The sequence below is a fragment of the Schistocerca serialis genome, chromosome 3 (assembly GCF_023864345.2).
Source record: "Schistocerca serialis cubense isolate TAMUIC-IGC-003099 chromosome 3, iqSchSeri2.2, whole genome shotgun sequence".
Classification (NCBI taxonomy): Eukaryota; Metazoa; Arthropoda; class Insecta; order Orthoptera; family Acrididae; genus Schistocerca; species Schistocerca serialis.
This window is the reverse complement of record NC_064640.1, coordinates 161675145-161698235: the sequence shown is the minus strand read 5'-3', so window position 1 is coordinate 161698235 and position 23091 is coordinate 161675145. Positions and strand designations below refer to the sequence as shown.

Below are 23091 nucleotides of genomic sequence, written 5' to 3'. Positions count from 1 at the left end.
TCGTCATGCTGAAAATTTTGTTGCTGTCAAATGAGATGGTAATTTTCATGACGACTACACCACAGCAACAGCTACCTGGGATGATAACCACAGCCCAGAGTACCAGTGCCCTGGATCGGACAAGACTCTACACCAGACACACAGTTAATAGATCAGGCAAAAGCAGTGTCCATTGAGATGAGGTGAACTTCAACCAGAAGGGTACATTAAGGCCTCCATAATAGTCAGGCTATTGTGTTGTTTATCAGACACTTGCGTTTATGCATTCTGATGCACGGGGATTGGTAGTTTGACGGACAGTGATGGAATTTCACCACATGAAGTATCTTACTGCTGCCACAACTTCTGCTGAAGTTTCACAATAATAACATGTGACCAAACTTTAACCCAGTAACTTTACATAATTGAAGCAAGTAGTTATCTTTGGTTGATTCATAAAATTACTACAAATGTGAAAAGATCAAAGGAAGGTCATACACAAAAAATAAACACCTTACATACCTGTGTAATGATACACGATGCGGCAATGTAGGTATTATCTGGGGCAACCCTTTGTAGAATTGAGACTTCTGAAGATTGTCCCATTGGAACAAAGAATCAAGGTATGTAAGTGTTTTCACGCCGACATCTTCAAAGTAACTTATCTGCAAAACAAACACAACAAAGAAAACAAAACAAAAACCATTCACTGTATGACTTGGATGTCATAATATAAACAATATACAGTATAACATAGTCATGTAACTTAGTGTAAAAAGTTGGACTTCAAATCTGTATCGCTGTTTTTATAATTAATTCCATTCTTGCCACAGAATAGCAGACCTGTTGTGGGATGTGTTTCGCACTCAACTATGGAACCTACTCCAGAATACAACACTGACACACTTCAGACAGTAGATTTACACTCCATGACAGGATACTGAAGTAATGTTGTCAGCAAAGGAGGGCCATTCCATGATATTACCAAGACAGCATGAACAAGTTGCAGTAGCATAATCTGCAGCATGTTCTATTACAAGTAGAGATATGAAAAATAGTTTTTACCCTTACAAAAAAACTAATTTTGCAGTAAGATGGTGAAGGGATCTTTCTTTATGATAAGATATGAAGTTGTGAGAAATGTAAAGGAGAATGATATTACTTTCCTTACTCTCAAACAGTGACATATGTACAATCTCCAAAGCTCTTAGTGAGGATTCGGCAGTTTTGTAAGAAATTCTATGAATTTTGTTGATCATTTGGTACAGAACCTTACTTATGTAGAACAACAAAATTTTTTTTCCACTAGGTATCAAGATGTTGGCTAGTACATAATGTTTCTTCCTCTATAAATTCTGCGACCAGTTACAGATTTACAATAACATACCAGGGGTGGACTAAGGGCCAGGGCAGGGGATGGGACAGAAGCAGGAGTATGACAGGAACTCTCAAGTTCTTGCAAGAGGAGGATGAGGAGGAGATCAGTGTTTAACGTCCTGTCGATGACGGCGTCATTAGAGATGGAGCACAAGTTCGGATTAGGGAAGAAAATCAGCCATGCCCTTTCGAAGGAACCATCTCGACATTTTCCTGAAGCGATTAACGTAAATCACGAAAAACCTAAATGAGGATGGCCGGACATAAGTTTGAACCGTTGTCCTCCCAAATGAGAGTCTAGTGTTCTAACCACTGCGCCACCTCGCTTTGTAGTTCTTGCATGAGGAGTGGCATTTTCTAAGTACAGTGATATGATAAGTGTGTCAGCAAGCATTTAGTTAAAATTCCTTCATTATGAGAGGAACAGGAAAGTGCCTTCAGAATCCAGTCACCAAACTATCAAAGGACAGTGGCCTTACAAGTGGTATCATATGCTACATCAGGGCCAAAGTACATACTTATTGCAGTGCCTACACTCTTCTATGGGTGTTTCCAGTTTACGAACATTATTGAGATTAGCATGTAGCTTTCTGAATCCACAATGGAAAGAGCTAAAAGTTGCTGTATTTGATCGGTGACAGTAGTCACTAGTAAGCAGAGTTATCAGTCTCAGCATCTATAACAAAGCTCTCACTTTTCATACAGCAGTTAACCTGCTGACTTTATTGCACACATCTTTGGATGATGTACACAGTACCTACAGTCTTATATTCTGTGTTTGTCCTTTTCACACACTTAATCCTTACTGACTGTGTGAAAATTAATGATTGTTACGGATTGTGCTGGAAACTTAGCACTAAAGACATATGTCACAAGAAGTGCTACCTGTTTCTGCCTCAATACTAAAGAGCCAAAGAAACTGGCACCCATGTCTAATATCACGTAGGTCCCCCGCAAGCACGCAGAAGAGCTGCAACATGACATGGCATGGGCTCCACCAATGTCTGAAGTAGTGCTGGTGGGAACTGAAACCACGGCTGTCCATAGATTCATAAGAGTACGAAGAGGTGGAGATCTCTTCTGAACAGCACGTTGCAAGGCATCCAAGATATGCTCAATAATGTTCATGTCTGGACAGCTTGGTGGCAAGCGGAAGTGTTTAAACTCAAAAGTGTGTTCCTGGAGGCACTCTGTAGCAATTCTGGACATGTGGGGTGTCTCGTTGTCTTGCTGGAATTGCCCAAGTCCATGGGAATGCGTAATGGACATGAATGGATGCAGTTGTTAAGATAGGATGCTTAAGTACGTGTCACCTGTAGGAGTTGTATCTAGACATATCAGGGGTCCCATATCACTCCAACTGCACACGACCCACACCATTACAGAGCCTCCACCAGCTTGAACAGTCCCCTGCTGACATGCAAGGTCCATGGATTCATGAGGATGTCTCCATACCCATACACGTCTATACTATCAATACAATTTGAAACGAGACTTGCCCGACCAGGCAACACATTTCCATTCATGTGTCAGTGTTGATGGGCAAAGGCGAGGCATAAAGCTTTGTGTCGTGCAGTCTACTAGGGTATGTGAGAGGGCCTTTGCCTCCGAAAGCCCATATCGATGATGTTCTGTTCAATGGTTTGCATTCTGACACTTGCTGATGGCCCAGCACTGAAATCTGCAGCAATCTGTGGAAGGCTTGCACTTCTGTCACGTTGAAAGATTCTCTTCAGTTGTTGTTGGTCCCATTCTTGCAGGATCTTTTTCCGGCCACAGCGATGTTGGAGATTTGATGTTTAATTGGATTCCTGATATTCGCGGCAAACTTCTGAAATGGTCATACAGGAAAATCCCCACTTCATCACTACGTCGCAGATGCTGTGTCCCGTTGCTTGTGTGCTGACTATAACACCACATTCAAACTCGCTTAAATCTTGATGACCTGCCATTGTCATAGCAATAACCGATCTAACAACTGTGCTGTAATCTGCCTGTTTAGATATATCTATATTTAAATATGAATTCCTAAACCAGTTTCTTTGGCGCTTTAGTGTATGAACTCAGTTAGCACAATGAGCCTAAGTTACCACCCATTGCTATTCACTGGTAGGAAGCAACAAACAAGCAAGCAAAAAAACATACATACATACATACATACATACAAACGAAACAAAGAAGCCTTTTAACCAATCTTCCTTGGCTGATAAAACACACCACTAGTGTTTTTTGGTTCAGATTGTTCAGTTTTAGATCTATTGATCCTTGTTTTGGACTTCCGCAGGCCACCAAACTCCACAGACATGAACATTATTGAGCACATCTGTGATGCCTTGCAACGTGCTGTTCAGAAGAGATCTCCACCCCCTCGTACTCTTACAGATGTATGGACAGCCGTGCAGGATTCATGGTGTCAATTCCCTCCAGCACTACTTCAGACATTAGTCGAGTCCATGCCACTTCGTGTTGCGGCACTACTGTGTGCTTGCGGGGGCCCTACACAATATTAGGCACATGTGCCAGTTTCTTTGGCTCTTCAGTGTATGATGCTGTGGAATCATCTAATGCATCTGAACAAGTAGGTTTGTCTTCAGTCAAAGGTGAGTAACTGACTGTAACATGGTTGTGAATGTCTCACATCCATACTTTTTAGACCAAGCCCGAGCATAGCTCAGGTTACAACTTTGTGTTAAAAAGAGCGTACCTCAGAATAGGTCAGGCCAGTACTTTCCTGATGCTCGAGGCTTCTATCACTTGAAAACTGGACTAATTGCGTACGAGAACAATGTCGGACATCTCGCTACCAGTCCCTTACTGGTGCTGCCTTCTGTTATCAATTTCTAGAATCATTTCAAAAGAAACAATAGTGAATGTAACAGCTCTTGTCACGAATGGCCGAGCTAGTATGATGACACTGATGTAATTTTGTGCATGTACTTCTTAGGTTTCACAGTTTGCTGTAATTCTGCTACAAATATGTCATGTTTGATGAGTGAGCAAGAAATTTTGGAAGCTAAAAAGGAAGAAACTGCTCAATAAACTCACCTTACACTTTTTTACCCCCCCCCCCCTTTTTTTTTTTTTTTTTTTTTTTTTTGGAAGGATAATTATATTTTCTGTCACCATTAATTTGTAATCTATCACCGAACTAAAGTAAATGTGAAAAATACATTTGACACTTATTCTGTTTTTAATATGTATTACTGTTTAAGCTACATCAATTACATATAAGCCAGTAATGCCTTAAATAACTGCATAAATGGCTCGTTTCCTAGGCCTGATATTCTTCTAACTGGCCAGTCTCCAAAGCAATAAGGACTTAGTTGTCCCCATACACCTTCATAACAGATTTGAAAAATTATCTGTAGCTGGGGCATTGTCTGGTATCAAAAAGATGCCTGAGCAAGTTTCCACAAGTTGCTTCATTTGTTGGGACTGACAAGGAGGGGGGGGGGGGGGAATCCAATGTTAGGTAGGTAATGGAGCCCCCTCCCACCCATCTCAGTAAACTAGTTAGGTTGAGAGATGTGAAAGTGACCCTATTGGCAGCTACTGAAGATGTGGGATACAGCCAGTAGCATGTTGTGGCTCTTGCAGGTACCAATGATATTCAGAAACTATCCCCAATTCCTTTCAACATCTGGCTTGCATGGAATGAAGCCTTGTTGATGGACTGAAGCAAAGTTAATATAAAAATATTCTTTGGTTTGGAACAATGTGGGGGCTTAAACCAAATATTCTGTGAATGCTGTAATTATCTATAACACAAATTTCCTGGCATGAGTTATCTGGCTGGAAAGTGTATGACCACCCTAAAACAAATAAAGCTTAAACTGCACACAGGAACCATCATTTTACTCAAAGAAGAGAGCAGAGTACATGCTGTGTGTGCATTTGGGTTTTTTAAATGAGCAGAATCCATCTGTGTATCTTTCAAACATGTTTGGCATTCCTCAGAGAAATGAGAACATTGGCCAGTTAATTTCACATGTTATTTTAGAGAGAGAAATTAATAAGTGCTCTTTCATAAAAACAATTAAAGGTAATAAATAAATAAAACATAAAGAAAGTTTGTTACTTTCCTCAGTAACTTTCTGCTTTAACAGAGAGAATAGTGTACATCTAGACAGATACTTTCTGAAGAGGGAGACAACAGTTCGAGGTAAGCTGACTCTCAGCTTAACTCAACCTGTTGTCTCAGTACTTAATGGTAAAGAGTGCATATCATCTCAGTAAACTGCCCTCATTGTACACATTGGCAGTCTGTGTCAGCACAGTCTCAGATTTCAGGTATAAAACAACACTGCAAATGTTGGCAGTTTTGGCTACTAAGTTTTCTAAATTTGCTGTAGAATATATATTTCATCAGTCCCTAGCTGTGCACTGTCTACGCTTTCTACTAAATTTTCTTGATACCTTACACATAGAGCATCAAGTACTCCATTCATGTGTGGCTACATTACAATTTCTCCAAGTCATTTACCTTTTACAGGCCATTGTAGTATCTACATCATCAAAACCACAGTTGAAGCAGAATACTAAAAAAAGATTGTTGGTGTGCTATTATTACCTTCACAAATTGATGGGCATCCGGTCGTATTTCTGGAGTCACATTAAGCATCATTTTTACGTATGTCCTTATCCCTTCTGGTACACAGCTGATTTTTCCTTCAGAAAGCTGTTTTAACTGAGACAAAAAAAAGATCATGGGATTTTGCAAGACAATTTTAACAACTCTTTCTATTTCTACTCAATAAATTGAGGATAATGAACTTATATTGGCATGTCAATTATGTAATTCATTAATTAATTGATTAGTCAGTCAGCTATGGATACTGAAAGTTTACTTTATAAATTTCAAAGAAAGAAAAATGTGCATCAATTTCATCTTTTATAAAAACCAACATATATAGAGAGAGCTTACAAAGGTAATTACAATACAGCAAACACAATTACCTCAGAACAGCTTTTTTCGAACATGTGCCATTCTTCCTTGTTAGAAAACAGAGGCTGTCCTTTATTATATACTGAAATTATCACTTGGCCAACGGAATATATATCACTAGCAGGGGAGCATGAAGAACTTAGAGCGTACTCTGGTGCCAAGTAATCTAAATTGGGTAAGGTGTATGGGTGATGACTATATGAATAATCTTTACATGGCCAAAATGGCTGAAAAAAAAGAAAGAAAAAATATACACCACTATGATTAACAAATACATAAAGCTGTTAAGAGTAACAATATCTGATTCACTCAAGAGCAAAAGAAGCAATACATGAAGAAAAGGAAAAACAGTGATCACAAGACAAAACAGAATAATGGTTATTAATATTTTAAAAAGAATCATGTTTGTAACAAATGTCCCATGTTGCTAAGCAATTACATAAATCATTAATCATCACGGTATTAATATAGAACTGCAGGGAACACACAGTACCTGTCCAAGAACTAACAGGGGTTTTAATGTTGCATTACACTTCATACAAAATACATTCATTCAGTCTTGTCTATGCATTTAAAACATATAATTCATACTGCCCCATTTAGTAATTTTAATTTCATTCATCATCAGATATAATGAATGTTTTTGGAAAGCCTGCAACTTTGTCTTTGATTACTTAAATAATAGAACACATCAATAGTTATTTTTATTCAAGTATCGCACGGGTACCACTAACACAACTGACTTCCTAATTATTAATTATGCTTTACATTCTATTTTTATACTATTTTCATGTAAATATTGTGAGAAATGAAGGAAGAAATGAATATATTTAAGGATTTACCATAGTTATGTGACAGAGGTGATCTGGCAGGTAGAGCACTAGGACCCTAGTCCTGGAGGTCTCGAGTTCAATATCAGATACGAGCAGGTATTTTCCTCATTCCAGCTCCCCCCCCCCTCCAAGATGGCCCCAGATATACTCAGCCCACTAGCAAATGAAAATCAGTAATTCTCCCTGGGGTAAAAGACAGCTGGGGAGCTTCTAGTGCTGTGGCGAAGAAAGTCTTAACTCTATAGACTCGGGCCAACACCATAGTCACGAACTTTCACAACAGACTTAAACTGTTTTTTATATAGTTATAATATAATGTTCCCTGCCGCCGTTGGATAAGCAGCTGCAGCAGCAAGTCGTATAACCCTAGCTTACTTATTTGTTACATAGTTTAATTCTTAATTTCTTTGTGTGTTTTTGGGTACTTGCATTGTTTAATTCATAAATTTCGGGCGTATTATAGTATTTCAGAGTTGTAGCATCGCACTTTAGTGTTTACTTCGTAGATTCTTACTTAAATTGCGTGTGAGTTTCGTACAGGAGGTGTAATTTCAAGTTTTAGTTACTGTAATCATAAATTCAGGCAGATTGTAGCGCAGTTGTTAGGCATTCGTACAGGTTAGGTAACACATTCTTTTTGTGTTTCCCTTGCGTTATCTAGGCACTGACTCGTGTTTCAGTAACTGTTGTTCAACATCGATTAGAATGGACAGGGACTGTGATTGCTGTGTTCGGACAAAGGCTGAGTTGGCATCCCTTCGCTCACAGCTGCAAGCGGCGCTGACTTCGGTCACGCAGCTTGAGGCTGTTGCCAATGGACACCACTGTGGGGGACCGGACTTGGGTATCACGGAGATGTCAACCTCGTCCCGTCTATCCCCAGATCGGTCTGCCGCTGTGGTTGCCCCGGTTGCTGCCTGCAGTGGGGCTGAGCCCTCGCCTGTGGTTGATTGGGAGGTCGTTCCAAGGCGTGGCAGGCAGCAAAAGACGTCCACGGAGGCTGATCAGAAAGCCTCCCCAGTGTGTCTGACAAACAGGTTTTAGGCACTGTCTCTGGCTGAGCCAGATGCAGCTGCCTGCCCTGTTTCAGAGGATGATTCTCAGTCTTCAAGGTCCAGGTAATCACAGAGGGTGGGCTTATTGGTAGTTGGGAGCTCCAATGTTAGGCGCGTAATGGGGCCCCTTAGGGATATGGCGGCTAAGGAGGGGAAGAAATCCAGTGTGCACTCCGTGTGCATTCCGGGTGGAGTCATTCCTGATGTGGAAAGGGTCATTCCGGATGCAATGAAGAGCACAGGGTGCAGCCAGCTGCAGGTGGTGGCACATGTTGGCACTAATGACGTGTGTTGCTTTGGATCTGAGGAAATTCTCTCTGGATTCCAGCGGCTATCTGATATGGTGAAGGCTGACGGTCTTGCTTACGAGATGAAGGCAGAGCTCACCATCTGCAGCAACGTTGACAGAACCGACTGCGGACCTTTGGCGCAGAGCCGGGTGGAGGGTCTGAATCAGAGGCTCAGACGGTTTTGCGACTGTGTTGGCTGCAGATTCCTTGACTTGCGCCATAGGGTGGTGGGGTTTCGGGTTCCGCTGAATAGGTCAGGAATTCACTACACTCAGCTAGCGGCTACACAGGTAGCGGAGGCTGTGTGGCGTGGACTAGGTGGTTTTTTAGGTTAGGAGGCCTCGGGAAAGTACGGGGTGGGCTGCAATCTCAAAGGGTGCATGGCAAACACAGGACGTGCTTGGATCAAGGAACAGTCGGAATTGTAGTTATAAATTGTTGTAGTTGTGCTGGGAAAGTCCCTGAGCTTCAAGTGCTAATAGAAAGCACAGAAGCTGAAATCGTTATAGGTACAGAAAGCTGGCTAAAGCCTGAAATAAGTTCTGCAGAAATTTTTACGAAGTCTCAGACGGTGTTCAGGAAAGATAGATTAGGCAGAATTGGTGGAGTGTTTGTGTCTGTGAGTAGTGGTTTATCTTGTAGTGAAGTCAAAGCAGATACTCCGTGCGAATTAGTATGGTTGGAGGTTATACTGAACAGCCAAACGAATTAGTATGGTTGGAGGTTATACTGAACAGCCAAACGAATTAGTATGGTTGGAGGTTATACTGAACAGCCAAACTAAGTTAATAATTGGCTCCTTCTACCGACCCCCAGACTCCGATGATATAGTTGCGGAACAGTTCAGAGAAAATTTGAGTCTCGTAACAAATAAATACCCCACCCATACGGTTATAGTAGGTGGGGACTTCAACCTTCCCTCGATATGTTGGCAAAAATACTTGTTCAAAACCGGTGGTAGGCAGAAAACATCTTCTGAGATTGTCCTAAATGCTTTCTCCGAAAATTACTTCGAGCAGTTAGTCCACGAACCCACGCGAATTATAAATGGTTGCGGAAACACACTTGACCTCTTACCCACAAACAATCCAGAGCTAATAAAGAGCATCATGACTAATACAGGGATTAGTGATCACAAGGTCGTTGTAGCTAGGCTCAATACTGTTTCTTCCAAATCCACCAGAAACAAACGCAAAATAATTTTATTTAAAAAAGTGGATAAAGTGTCACTAGAAGCCTTCGTAAGAGACGATCTCCATTCCTTCTGAACTGACTATGCAAACGTAGACGAGATGTGGCTCAAATTGAAAGATATAGTAGCAACAGCAATTGAGAGATTCATATCTCATAAATTGGCAAGAAATAGAACTGATCCCCCGTGGTACACAAAACAGGTCTGAACGCTGTTGCAGAGGCAACGGAAAAAGCATGCGAAGTTCAGAAGAACGCGAAATCCTGAAGATTGGCTAAAATTTACAGATGCGCAAAATTTGGCACGGACTTCAATGCGAGATGCCTTTAATAGGTTCCAAAATGAAACATTGTCTCGAGATCTGGTAGAAAATCCGAAGAAATTCTGATCGTATGTAAAGTACACAAGCAGCAAGACGCAGTCAATACCTTCGCTGCGCAATGCCGATGGAACTGTTACCGACGACTGTGCCGCTAAAGCGGAGTTATTGAACGCAGTTTTCCGAAATTCCTTCACCAGGGAAGATGAATGGAATATTCCAGAATTTGAAACACGAACAGCTGCTAGCATGAGTTTGTTAGAAGTAGATACCTTAGGGGTTGCGAAGCAACTCAAATCGCTTGATACAGGCAAGTCTTCAGGTCCAGATTGTATACCGATTAGATTCCTTTCAGATTACGCTGATACAATAGCTCCCAACTCAGCACTCATATACTACCGCTCACTCACCGATAGATCTGTACCTACAGATTGGAAAATTGTGCTGGTCGCACCAGTGTTTAAGAAGGGTAGTAGGAGTAATCCATCTAACTACAGACCTATATCATTGACGTCGGTTTGCAGTAGCATTTTGGAGCATATACTGTTTTCAAACATTATGAATCACCTTGAAGGGAACGATCTATTGATACGTAATCAGCGTGGTTTCAGAAAACATCGTTCTTGTCCAATGCAGCTAGCTCCTTATTCGCACGAAGTAATGGCCGCTATCGACAGGGGATCTCAAGTTGGTTCCGTATTTATAGATTTCCGGAAAGCTTTTGACACCGTTCCTCACAAGCGACTTCTAATCAAGCTGCGGGCCTATGGGGTATCGTCTCAGTTGTGTGACCGGATTCGTTATTTCCTGTCAGGAAGGTCGCAGTTCGTAGTAATAGACGGCAAATCATCGAGTAAAACTGAAGTGATATCAGGTGTTCCCCAGGGAAGCGTCCTGGGACCTCTGCTATTCCTGATCTATATAAACGACCTGGGTGACAATCTGAGCAGTTCTCTTAGGTTGTTCGCAGATGATGCTGTAATTTACCGTCTAGCAAGGTCATCCAAAGACCAGTATCAGTGGCAAAGCAATTTGGAAATGATTGCTGTATGGTGTGGCAGGTGGCAGTTGATGCTAAATAACGAAAAGTGTGAGTTGATCCACATGAGTTCCAAAAGAAATCTGTTGGAATTCGATTACTCAATAAATAGTACAATTCTCAAGGCTGTCAATTCAACTACGTACCTGGGTGTTAAAATTACGAACAACTTCAGTTGGAAAGACCACATAGATAATATTGTGGGGAAGGCGAGCCAAAGGTTGTGTTTCATTGGCAGGACACTTAGAAGATGCAACAAGTCCACTAAAGAGACAGCTTACACTACACTCGTTCGTCCTCTGTTAGAATATTGCTGGGCAGTGTGGGATCCTTACCAGGTGGGATTGACGGAGGACATCGAAAGGGTGCAAAAAAGGGCAGCTCGTTTTGTATTATCACGTAGTAGGGGAGAGACTGTGGCGGATATGATACGCAAATTGGGATGGAAGTCATTACAGCAAAGACGTTTTTCGTTGCGGCGAGATCTATTTACGAAATTTCAGGCACCAACTTTCTCTTCCGAATGCGAAAATATTTTGTTGAGCCCAACCTACATAGGTAGGAATGATCATCAAAATAAAATAAGAGAAATCAGAGCTCGAACAGAAAGGTTTAGGTGTTCGTTTTTCCCGTGCGCTGTTCGGGAGTGGAATGGTAGAGAGATAGTATGATTGTGGTTCGACGAACCCTCTGCCAAGCACTTAAATGTGAATTGCAGAGTAGTCATGTAGATGTAGATGTAGTTTAAGTATCACCACCAGTGGATATCAAGATGGATGCAGATGAGCTGACGTAGGTATTGCAGCAGAACAGTGCAGAACACTTTTACGGGGTGTGTGCACAAAACATTACAGGGGAAGAGCCACTGATCCACGTGTTTACTTGCTGGCAGCAATACGCCTGGCCCAGTAGTTCTTACATGGACATCAATTATCTCAGATCTGACCTTCACCTCACATTGTGCTCTGTATTCCATGTGCTTAGTTTATTCTGTCACACGCACCGGTCATATTGTGTTTGTTCTGTGCTCATATCTACTTAGTGTTTGGGCACACTGCTCCCCCACAGACTGCCTTGCATGGTGAGCTTCGTTCCCTCTTCCTGGGTTCAGCTCCCTGGGTTTGTAGCCTGGCCACTGTCAGCTAGTATAGTAATATTTTGTGTTGACAATGAAATTTTGCGGCGTTGCCTCAACATGCCGTATTGGTGGCAAGCCAGGTTCCTGCAAGAAAAGGGGCTAGTTCTTGCTGTACACCCAGGCGAGGTGTATTTTCAGTTCAGTTGATAAGGCTGCCTTGTTGCTGTCCAGAAGGAATGCAGGACTGTACGATATTGTGCAGAATGTCAAGTGCTCTACCAATCCTGAGAAACATAACTTCGAGGACCTGTGTCTGTTGCCCTCACAGTGTTTAGGTCATCAAAACCATGTGGTGGTGGCATGTTACAGTTTAACCAACACCACAAGCACCTCAGGCAGTTGTATATGGCATGGTTGGCTGACCTCCAAGGTCCCCTGCACAGGTGTTGGTTTGAGTGTTCCCAATGTGCTATCTCATATGTGGACTCACTAATTACGGACATGATTGTCTGGTTAACATCCAACCGCAAGGGGCAAACTAGGGATATTGGCTTTGCCCAACCCTTCTTTAGCTGAAGTTGCTAAGATTGTGGAATCACATGAAATTACAGCAGCAGCAAAGCCACTGTCTGACAACTGGCAGGTGACAAAGCCATACATGCATGATTAACAGCTACCTGGTGCCCAGTGGGGTCAGCCAGGCAGCCTTGCCTTCCACTGTGCCATTATGAGTTAATGCCGGAGACAAGTCAAGTTGGGTTCAAGTCAATCACAGCAATGTAATCCAGCTTCCGGAATTTCTCATGCTCTCAATGTAGCTCTCCTTCCACACATTTCTGATCAGTGGACAAGTTGATGACTTCTGAAATGGACCATATGGAATGTGAACTGTTGCCCTCCTTCCCCCAGTCATTGGTTAATGAGGCCTTGCTCCTGTCAATGCCAGCACACCAACTGTTACCCCAGCCTCTGCAATCTTTGCCCCTGTGACAAGGCCAAATGCATTGGTTTTGTCTCCTTTAGTGGTCAATCTGTTGCTGAGAAATCATACAAAACAGAAGAAATATTTGAAGAAATTAACTGATTTGCTATCTAGCTTGTCATTTAGAATTTCCTCTCCTGACTTCTCATGCACAAAAATTTCCAGTTCGTCCATTAAACAATACTGCATGTGATTTCTGGAAGTGATGGAGTTTCTTAAGACCTTCTTTTATGTTTATGGATGAGTGCCCAGTATTTTTTGTTTGTGTTGCTATGGCTGATTTATGAACAGGTTGTGTGTGCAACACTTAACATGTTCAGTGTATGAAGTGTGAAAATTCCTGCCACTCTGTCCTACATAGTGGCTTGAGCAAGTTTTACATGTGACCATATATATGCTGACTCTCAGAATTTATCTGTTTTATTTTTTATGGTGTGAACTAATTTCTGTAGCAGTTTGTTGTTTGTGGAGAAGGCTACTTTCACTTTTCACTTTATGTGACCTAATAAGTTTATTTTTTAGGAAACTTCACATAAAAAAGATATCTGGCATTTTATTGACTGTATTATTAGTTTATCCCATATAGTGAGGAATATATTTCTGTTTTGCTACTTGTCTCTGCAATTTGTCTGTCACTGTGCTGAGGACATCATTAGTTAATGCATTTTTATGATGTCCAATTCCTTCTCCATGTTCTCTCTGTTCAAAGAGAATTTTGACAGAAGAATGCTGAAGATTAGATGGGTAGATTATGTAACTAATAAGGAGGTAAAGAATAGAATTGGGGAGATAAGAAATTTGCGGCACAACCTGAGTAAAAGAAGGGATCAGTTGGTAGGATACATTCAAGACATCAAGGGGTCACGAACTTAGTATTGAAGGAAAGTGTGAGGAGTAAAAATCATAGGAGGAGACCAACAGATGAATACGTTAAGCAAATTCAGGAGGATATGGTGGGGTGTGACATTGTCTTCTTCCTGTATATCTCAAAAATGTGCCTGTTGTGATTTTCTATGCATAAATCTAGGATATCAATGCTACTACTTTTCTGCTTTTCTGGTATTCAGCAGTAAAATTTATTTTGTTGTGCACATTATTAAAGAAATTTATAATGGTTGTGGTTTTTTTTTAAGCAGGTGTCTCAGCTGCAGCATATTTTCAGTTCTAGGTGGCTAACTAAAATCTCTGCTGGCACTTCAGATATGGATGACTCCACGGCTAGTCCATCTCGTAGTTGATAAATATTACCACTGAATACAAAGTAATTTTAGCTGAGGATTAGTTCTACTAACTCTATAAATTCAATTAATTCAGTTTATGAACACTTTTTGTGCTTTATTAAATTGTTCTTTGTAACTGCAATGGCTGATGTAATAGAACAGACACTTTTGATTACAACATAATATTGTTTGAAATTCTACAGCCTTTTAAAGCAACTGAAGTCTTTCAATCTTTGGATGGCCAAGGTGGTTAGACTGTGAAGCAAGCTGGGCTAAAGTTCTTGTCCGGCACAAATTTCCATATGTTACTAGTAAATCATATAGCTGTCATACAACTGTATAAATAATTTGTGAATGCATTTCATCATTTAATACGGCTGTTCAAAGGAACACTGCATCTAACTGTGCAGATATTGTAAAATACAGACGCTGTCCTACTACATTTTATGCCAAAGCAAGGCAATGTGGAGAGTAAAATAATGGCTCTCCCTGGGCAGGAATCACGCAATTTGTGAACAATCACTATGGGACATAAGACACTGGGAAATATGGAAGTTTGGGTCGGTCCTAACTATCTGCTGGCATGGACAATACAGATAAGGTAACTGCTTACGTAAAGTGGGAAATCCAATACTTTGCCTAACCAGTAGTCAATTTCAGTTTCTTATTCCTCTGATAAGATGGAATCATTTGAAACACATCATTATAATACATTGATATTTATTTTGGCAACTTTCTAATGTTTTTTTGTTTGTTTTTAGCCCATTCAGAACTACAAGATGGAATTGAAACTTCCTGGCAGATTAAAACTGTGTGCCCGACCGAGACTCGAACTCGGGACCTTTGCCTTTCGCGGGCAAGTGCTCTACCATCTGAGCTACCGAAGCACGACTCACGCCCGGTACACACAGCTTTACTTCTGCCAGTGTCTCGTCTCCTACCTTCCAAACTTTACAGAAGCTCTCCTGCGAACCTGTTCGCAGGAGAGCTTCTGTAAAGTTTGGAAGGTAGGAGACGAGACACTGGCAGAAGTAAAGCTGTGTGTACCGGGCGTGAGTCGTGCTTCGGTAGCTCAGATGGTAGAGCACTTGCCCGCGAAAGGCAAAGGTCCCGAGTTCGAGTCTCGGTCGGGCACACAGTTTTAATCTGCCAGGAAGTTTCATATCAGCGCACACTCCGCTGCAGAGTGAAAATCTCATTCTGGATACAAGATGGAATTGTTTATGTTTTTTTAACTCAGTGACGTGTGTTTTGGGATGTTTATGTCAGCAACATAATTAAGTGCTGCAGTCTTGTCTTTAAGAACTCAAACTAACAGTGAATTTACTTGGCTAGGATTTATGGATTTATTGATTTTGCTCTGCATGTTAAAAATTTAATACTATTACTTTGCTTCTTTCTATAACTTTTATTTACATTCTGTGCTAAGAAAAATGAATTTATTAAGTCTGCTTTGTGATTTGGGTGCTTACTCATTACATTTTTATTTCATTTTGTGTGCAGATAAAAATGCCTGGAAAATGGTTTTGTCTTTCTGGCCCTTTTGCTCACAAGCTTCGCTTCATAAACAGGCTCTTCAACAACACATCATTGCTCTTGGAGCGGCAAAAATCTGACAGTCAAAGGTCAGAACACAGTATGTTGTTCCTGAACATAGTTTATTGTTGTGGATATACCTGAAACAAGAAACTGGAGAATCTCGCCCAGCAGCTCAGCAGACATCCGAGAAATGGGCTTTGGCATTTTACAACTACAGGATAATGAACTAGTGAGCAAATAATCCATTTTTTTTTTAATGCAGTGCAGTTGAAATACTGAGTGTCTAAATGGAAGATATCCAAAATAAACACACTATAACTCACAAAATATTTATCTTATATGTTTATGGCTTACAATATTTCAAAAACATCTTCCTGAATTTCATGCTGTCAATAGATATCAATATGAGACCCCCTAATACCATGACAAATATCCAGACAATATTCCACCTCATCCCATGTAGCTTGGAGCATGTTTGGTGTAACTTGCCGTAGCATCGCTTATGCAGTCTTTCAGGTGCTGAAGACTTTTTATCTTAACCTTGTGGACTGTTTTTTACATAATACAACAAAAAATCAAAAGGGGTTAAGTCTGGAGACCTAGTAGGCCCAGCAATTGGCCAACCTCCGCCAATCCATATTGTGTTCCCTGAAGCCGAGTCTGAAAGATAGTGGAGCTCTGTCCTCTTGAAAGACAGTTTGATATGGTAGTTGAGGGAGGGCATATTGTTCCTACATATCTGGATACAAAACTCCAATCACTGTTCATTGAAAGAAGAATAACACCCAGATCAGTATGTTACTCATTAAGGTGGCCCACACTTTGACTTTTGGGGTTTCCCCCCTCTCCAAATCACATGCGAGGTGGATTTTCATCACCTCGTATTCTACATTTACATCTGCTTACAACTCCACTAACATGAGACGTTGCTTCATGAGAAAAATACACATGTTGGAGATAGCCATGTGACACATTAATCCTTTGTAGCATTTCTAATGCTTGGTTCATATGTGCAGCTTTGTCATTAGGTTTTATTGTGTGAATCATTTCAATCTTTTACATTCTTGGGCACTGTGTGAATCATCTGAATCTTTTACATTCATAGGTACAGTCTTTTGTACAACACATCACACATTGTTGAATATGGGCTCTGTAACTGCAAACTAGCAGCATGAGCAGATTTATGCAGGCTTCATTGAAATGCTCCTTTAATACGATCAAATTTTCTTCGGAGGTCCATGGCTTTCCAGGAGATGTAAAGGATTACCCGTGGTTATCATTTCATAGTTCCAAAAATCAAATGCTTTTCCTCATAGGCAGTTGACAGCCATACTGGATTCAAAAATGTCGTCATACAGATGTGACAGGTTGCAACTCTGTTAAGCCAAAAAACACATTGATCCTGCTCTTGTACTGTTGCCATTTTAACTGCGGACAACAGGAAATGGATTACCTTGCCAACCATGAAAAACAAAACTTTCAAGACTCTTTCTGTAGTTACATAACTTGGCTGCATGTACATACATTAGTCAGCGAGATGTTATACTTTTATTCTGGATAATTTCAAATGGACACCCAGTACATTACTGTGTTTCTCAGGTGAATGGCTCTGCTACCTCTGAAACATTGGACTACAAAGCAGATATCAAGCAGGGTAGTGCAGTAGTTAGTACACTGACTTACATTTGGGAGGACAATGGTTCAAAACCACAACTGGCCATCTTGATTTAGGTTTTCCATGATTTCCCTAAATCAATTAAGGCAAATGCGAGGATAGTTCCTTCAAAATGGCATGACAACTTTCCTTCTCCACCCTTCCCTAATCTGAGCTTGTGCTTCATCTCTAATGACCTCATTGTTGACAGAATGTTAAACACTAATCTCCTCCCCTAAAAAGCAGATCCGCAATCATCTAAAAGATTTTCTATGATAGATGTTGATTCCACTGACTAAATATTATTAAAAGTAGCACTAGAAGGAAGATTCACATTTAATGTGCCACTGGCAATGAGAGCATTAGAGAGCAAAAAACTGTAACAGGTCGCAGATGGGGGCAATAAATGACCTGTAACCTTTTCAAAGAAACCAATCTAGCATTTACATATAAGAAAGTTTAAGGAAACTTGGGAAAACCAGGCTCCTTGGCCTTTCTTTTCCTCTATTCCCAAAATTTCTTCATTCTTTCACTTTTTTCCTTTCTGTCCTCCTCAGAAATGTAACGTGTGGATCACCTTGCTAGTGGTTTTGCTGCAAAGGACTTTCAGCTGTTGACCTTGCTTCTGAATTCTTCCCTGTTTTGGATCACCTCTAGTTTAATAGCAGTTTCTTGTGCATCTCTTTTGACCTCTTCTTCTAACTTAGAGGTGAACTGCAATGATGGGATATAATTTAAGGTTTTTCAGTAAGTCAGTGCTTGTCTATTCTTGTTAGGTGTCCTGAAAATTTCAACTGTGATTTTCCACATTGTGTCCGTTAATTGTTCAGTGCATGTCTGAACTTTGTTTTTCCTATTCTTCCAAGTTCCATCAACAATTGTCTGTGATCCCACAATTTTCCTGAGAATCCTCCTTTCCTTTTTCTCAAGTTCTTCCAACTCTTCCTTTTCATTTACAGGGTGGCGTACGAAATGTGTTAGCAATTGTTTCTTTCACAATTTACAACACACATTAGATATCCCACTGGGATCTCTACAGCACTACCAGCAGAGCTTGGAAAAACAAATGAGTTACGAAATGACGTGTAATTCACGATACTGCCGTTAGGAGACTAGTAAGCAGCAATGGCTGACAATGGAAGACTGACGACACAGCAACGATCGGCAATTGTGTTACTTTTTCATGAAACGAAAAGCCTTGTTGAGACTCAGAGGCACTATCGACACCAGTTTAACACACGATGGGTCCCTTGCAAGAAGACCATCGACATGTTGTATGATAAATTTGTACAGGAAGGAACAGTATTGGAAGCGAAGCGACCTCGGCCTTAGCCTGTTTGTTCGCCGGAGAATATTGAAGCAGTATGAGCTGCTGTACACAGAAGTCCCAGGAAATCGTGTAGAAAGGCAGCAGTGCAACTGGGAATATCCAGACACTCCGTTCAACGCATTCTTAAAAGTGAGGATTACAGCGTGGGCAGCAATTTCCAGTCACGGACTTATTGGACCCTTTTTCTTTGAAGAAACTGTGAACAGCGAGCGTTATTTGAGCACGCTTCGCAATAGCTTCATTCCACAGCTTCTTGCTACTGCCTTGCCCTTCAACACGCAGTGGCACATGCAAGATGGAGCATGGCCACATACTACAAACACTGTTGGGAGTTTTTACACAAGCATTTCGACATGCGGATCATTTCACTCAGGTTTCCAGGTCGCTTCAATGACTGACAAAATTGGCCCCCAATAGTCCAGACCTCAATCCATGTGACTTTTTTCTTTGGGGGTACTTAAAGGAAAAAATTTTCCCGAAACGTCCACGTAATTTAATGGAGCTCAGAAGACTTATTCTTCAAGCCTGCAGTGAAATTACACAAGACATGTGCCGTAGGGTAATTACTACATCTACATCTACATGATTACCCTGCAATTCACATTTAAGTGCTTGGCAGAGGGTTCATCGAACCACAATCATACTATCTCTCTACCATTCCACTCCCGAACAGCACGCGGGAAAAACGAACACCTAAACCTTTCTGTTCCAGCTCTGATTTCTCTTATTTTATTTTGATGATCATTCCTACCTATGTAGGCTGGGCTCAACAAAATATTTTCGCATTCGGAAGAGAAAGTAGGTGACTGAAATTTCGTAAATAGATCTCGCCGCAGCGAAAAACGTCTTTGCTTTAATGACTTCCTTCCCTATTCGCGAATCATATCTGCCACACTCTCTCCCCTATTACGTGATAATACAAAACAAGCTGCGCTTTTTTGCACCCTTTCGATGTCCTCCGTCAATCCCACCTGGTAAGGATCCCACACTGCCCAGCAATATTCTAACAGAGGACATACGAGTGTAGTGTAAGCTGTCTCTTTAGTGGACTTGTTGCATCTTCTAAGTGTCCTGCCAATGAAACACAACCTTTGGCTCGCCTTCCCCACAATATTATCTGTGTGGTCTTTCCAACTGAAGTTGTTCGTAATTTTAACACCCAGGTACGTAGTTGAATTGACAGCCTTGAGAATTGTACTATTTATTGAGTAATCGAATTCCAACAGATTTCTTTTGGAACTCATGTGGATCACCTCACACTTTTCGTTATTTAGCATCAACTGCCACCTGCCACACCATACAGCAATCATTTCCAAATTGCTTTGCCACTGATACTGGTCTTTGGATGACCTTGCTAGACGGTAAATTACAGCATCATCTGCGAACAACCTAAGAGAACTGCTCAGATTGTCACCCAGGTCGTTTATATAGATCAGGAATAGCAGAGGTCCCAGGACGCTTCCCTGGGGAACACCTGATATCACTTCAGTTTTACTCGATGATTTGCCGTCTATTACTACGAACTGCGACCTTCCTGACAGGAAATCACGAATCCAGTCGCACAACTGAGACGATACCCCATAGGCCCGCAGCTTGATTAGAAGTCGCTTGTGAGGAACGGTGTCAAAAGCTTTCCGGAAATCTATAAATACGGAACCAACTTGAGATCCCCTGTCGATAGCGGCCATTATTTCGTGCGAATAAAGAGCTAGCTGCGTTGGACAAGAACGATGTTTTCTGAAACCATGCTGATTACGTATCAATAGATCGTTCCCTTCGAGGAGATTCATAATGTTTGAAAACAGTACATGCTCCAAAATGCTACTGCATACCGACATCAATGATAGAGGTCTGTAGTTCGATGGATTACTCCTACTACCCTTCTTAAACACTGGTGCGACCTGCACAATTTTCCAATCTGTAGGTACAGATCTATCGGTGAAAGAGCGGTTGTATATGACTGCTAAGTAGGGAGCTATTGTATCAGCGTAATCTGAAAGGAATCTAATCGGTATACAATCTGGCCCTGAAGCCTTGCCCATATCAAGCGATTTGAGTTGCTTTGCAACCCCTAAGGTATCTACTTCTAACAAACTCATGCTAGCAGCTGTTCGTGTTTCAAATTCTGGAATATTCCATTCATCTTCCCTGGTGAAGGAATTTCGGAAAACTGCGTTCAATAACTCCGCTTTAGCGGCACAGTCTTCGGTAACAGTACCATCGGCACTGCGCAGCGAAGTTATTGACTGCGTCTTGCTGCTTGTATACTTTACATACGACCAGAATTTCTTCGGATTTTCTACCAGATTTCAAGACAATGTTTCATTGTGGAACCTACTAAAGGCATCTCGCATTGAAGTCCGAGCCAAATTTTGCGCGTCTGTAAATTTTAGCCAATCTTCGGGATTTCGCGTTATTCTGAACTTCGCATGCTTTTTCCGTTGCCTCTGCAACAGCATTCGGACCTGTTTTGTGTACCATGGGGGATCAGTTCCATCTCTTGCCAATTTATGAGGTATAAATCTCTCAATTGCTGTTGCTACTATATCTTTCAATTTGAGCCACATCTCGTCTACGTTTGCATAGTCAGTTCAGAAGGAATGGAGATCGTCTCTTACGAAGGCTTCTAGTGACACTTTATCCACTCTTTTTAAATAAAATTATTTTGCGTTTGTTCCTGGTGGATTTGGAAGAAACAGTATTGAGCCTAGCTACAACGACCTTGTGATCACTAATCCCTGTATCAGTCATGATGCTCTCTATTAGCTCTGGATTGTTTGTGGCTAAGAGGTCAAGTGTGTTTTCGCAACCATTTACAATTCACGTGGGTTCGTGGACTAACTGCTCGAAATAATTTTCAGAGAAAGCATTTAGGACAATCTCGGAAGTTGTTTTCTGCCTACCACTTGTTTTTAACAAGTATTTTTGCCAACATATCGAGGGAAGGTTGAAGTCCCCACCAACTATAACCATATGAGTGGGGTATTTATTTGTTACGAGACTCAAATTTTCTCTGAAGTGTTCAGCAACTGTATCATCGGAGTCCGGGGGTCGGTAGAAGGAGCCAATTAACAACTTAGTTCGGCTGTTAAGTATAACCTCCACCCACACCAATTCGCACCGAGTATCTACTTTGACTTCACTACAAGATAAACCACTACTCACAGACACAAACACTCCACCACCAATTCTGCATAATCTATCTTTCCTGAACACCGTCTGAGACATCGTAAAAATTTCTGCAGAACTTATTTCAGGCTTTAGCCAGCTTTCTGTGCCTATAACGATTTCAGCTTCTGTGCTTTCTATTAGCGCTTGAAGCTCAGGGACTTTCCCAGCACAACTACAACAATTTACAACTACAATTCCGACTGTTCCTTGATCCAAGCACATGCTCTATTTGCCATTCACCCTTTGAGATTGCAGCCCACCCCGTACTTTCCCGAGGCCTTCTAACCTAAAAAACGGCCCAGTCCATGCCACACAGCCTCCGCTACCTGTGTAGCCGCCAGCTGAGTGTAGTGAATTCCTGACCTATTCAGCGGAACCCGAAACCCCACCACCCTATGGCGCAAGTCAAGGAATCTGCAGCCAACACGGTCGCAAAACCGCCTGAGCCTCTGATTCAGACCCTCCACCCGGCTCTGCACCAAAGGTCCACAGTCGGTTCTGTCAACGATGCTGCAGATGCTTCATCTTGTAAGCAAGACCGGCAGCCTTCACCAAATCAGATAGCTGCTGAAATCCAGAGAGAATTTCCTCAGATCCAAAGTGACACACGTCATTAGCGCCGTCATGTGCCACCACCTGCAGCTGGCTGCACCCTGTGCTCTTCATGGCATCTGGAAGGACCCTTTCTACATCAGGAATGACTCCACCCCGAATGCACACGGAGTGCACACTGGATTTCTTCCCCTCCTTAGCTGCCATATCCCTAAGGGGCCCCATTACGCACCTAATATTGGAGCTCTTAACTACCAATAAGCCCACCCTCTGCGACTGCCCGAACCTTGAAGGCTGAGAATCATCCTCTGAAACAGGGCAGGCAGCTGCATCTGGCTCAGCCAGATACAGTAGCTGAAACCTATTCGTCAGACGCACCGGGGAGGCTTTCTGATCAGCCTCCGTGGACGCCTTTTGCTGCCTGCCACACCTTGGAACGACCTCCTAATCAACCACAGGCGAGGGTTTAGCCCCACTGCGGGCAGCAACCGGGGCAACCACAGCGGCAGACCGATCTGGGGACAGAAGGGACGAGC

The 23091-nt window shown here is 41.7% G+C and overlaps 1 protein-coding gene across 4 annotated transcripts in view; it reads right to left on the bottom strand.

The window, feature by feature from the left end:
• The window catches only part of LOC126469872 (SCY1-like protein 2), a 192540-nt gene that overhangs the window by 95667 nt on the left and 73782 nt on the right, over positions 1-23091 (bottom strand). For all 4 annotated transcript variants that reach the window (XM_050097191.1, XM_050097189.1, XM_050097192.1 and 1 more), the window contains 3 exons: positions 6313-6528; positions 5927-6043; positions 502-644 (listed from right to left, as the gene is read on the bottom strand). In XM_050097191.1, the coding sequence (XP_049953148.1) occupies positions 502-644; positions 5927-6043; positions 6313-6528 (476 nt within the window). The remainder of the gene's footprint in view (positions 1-501; positions 645-5926; positions 6044-6312; positions 6529-23091) is intronic.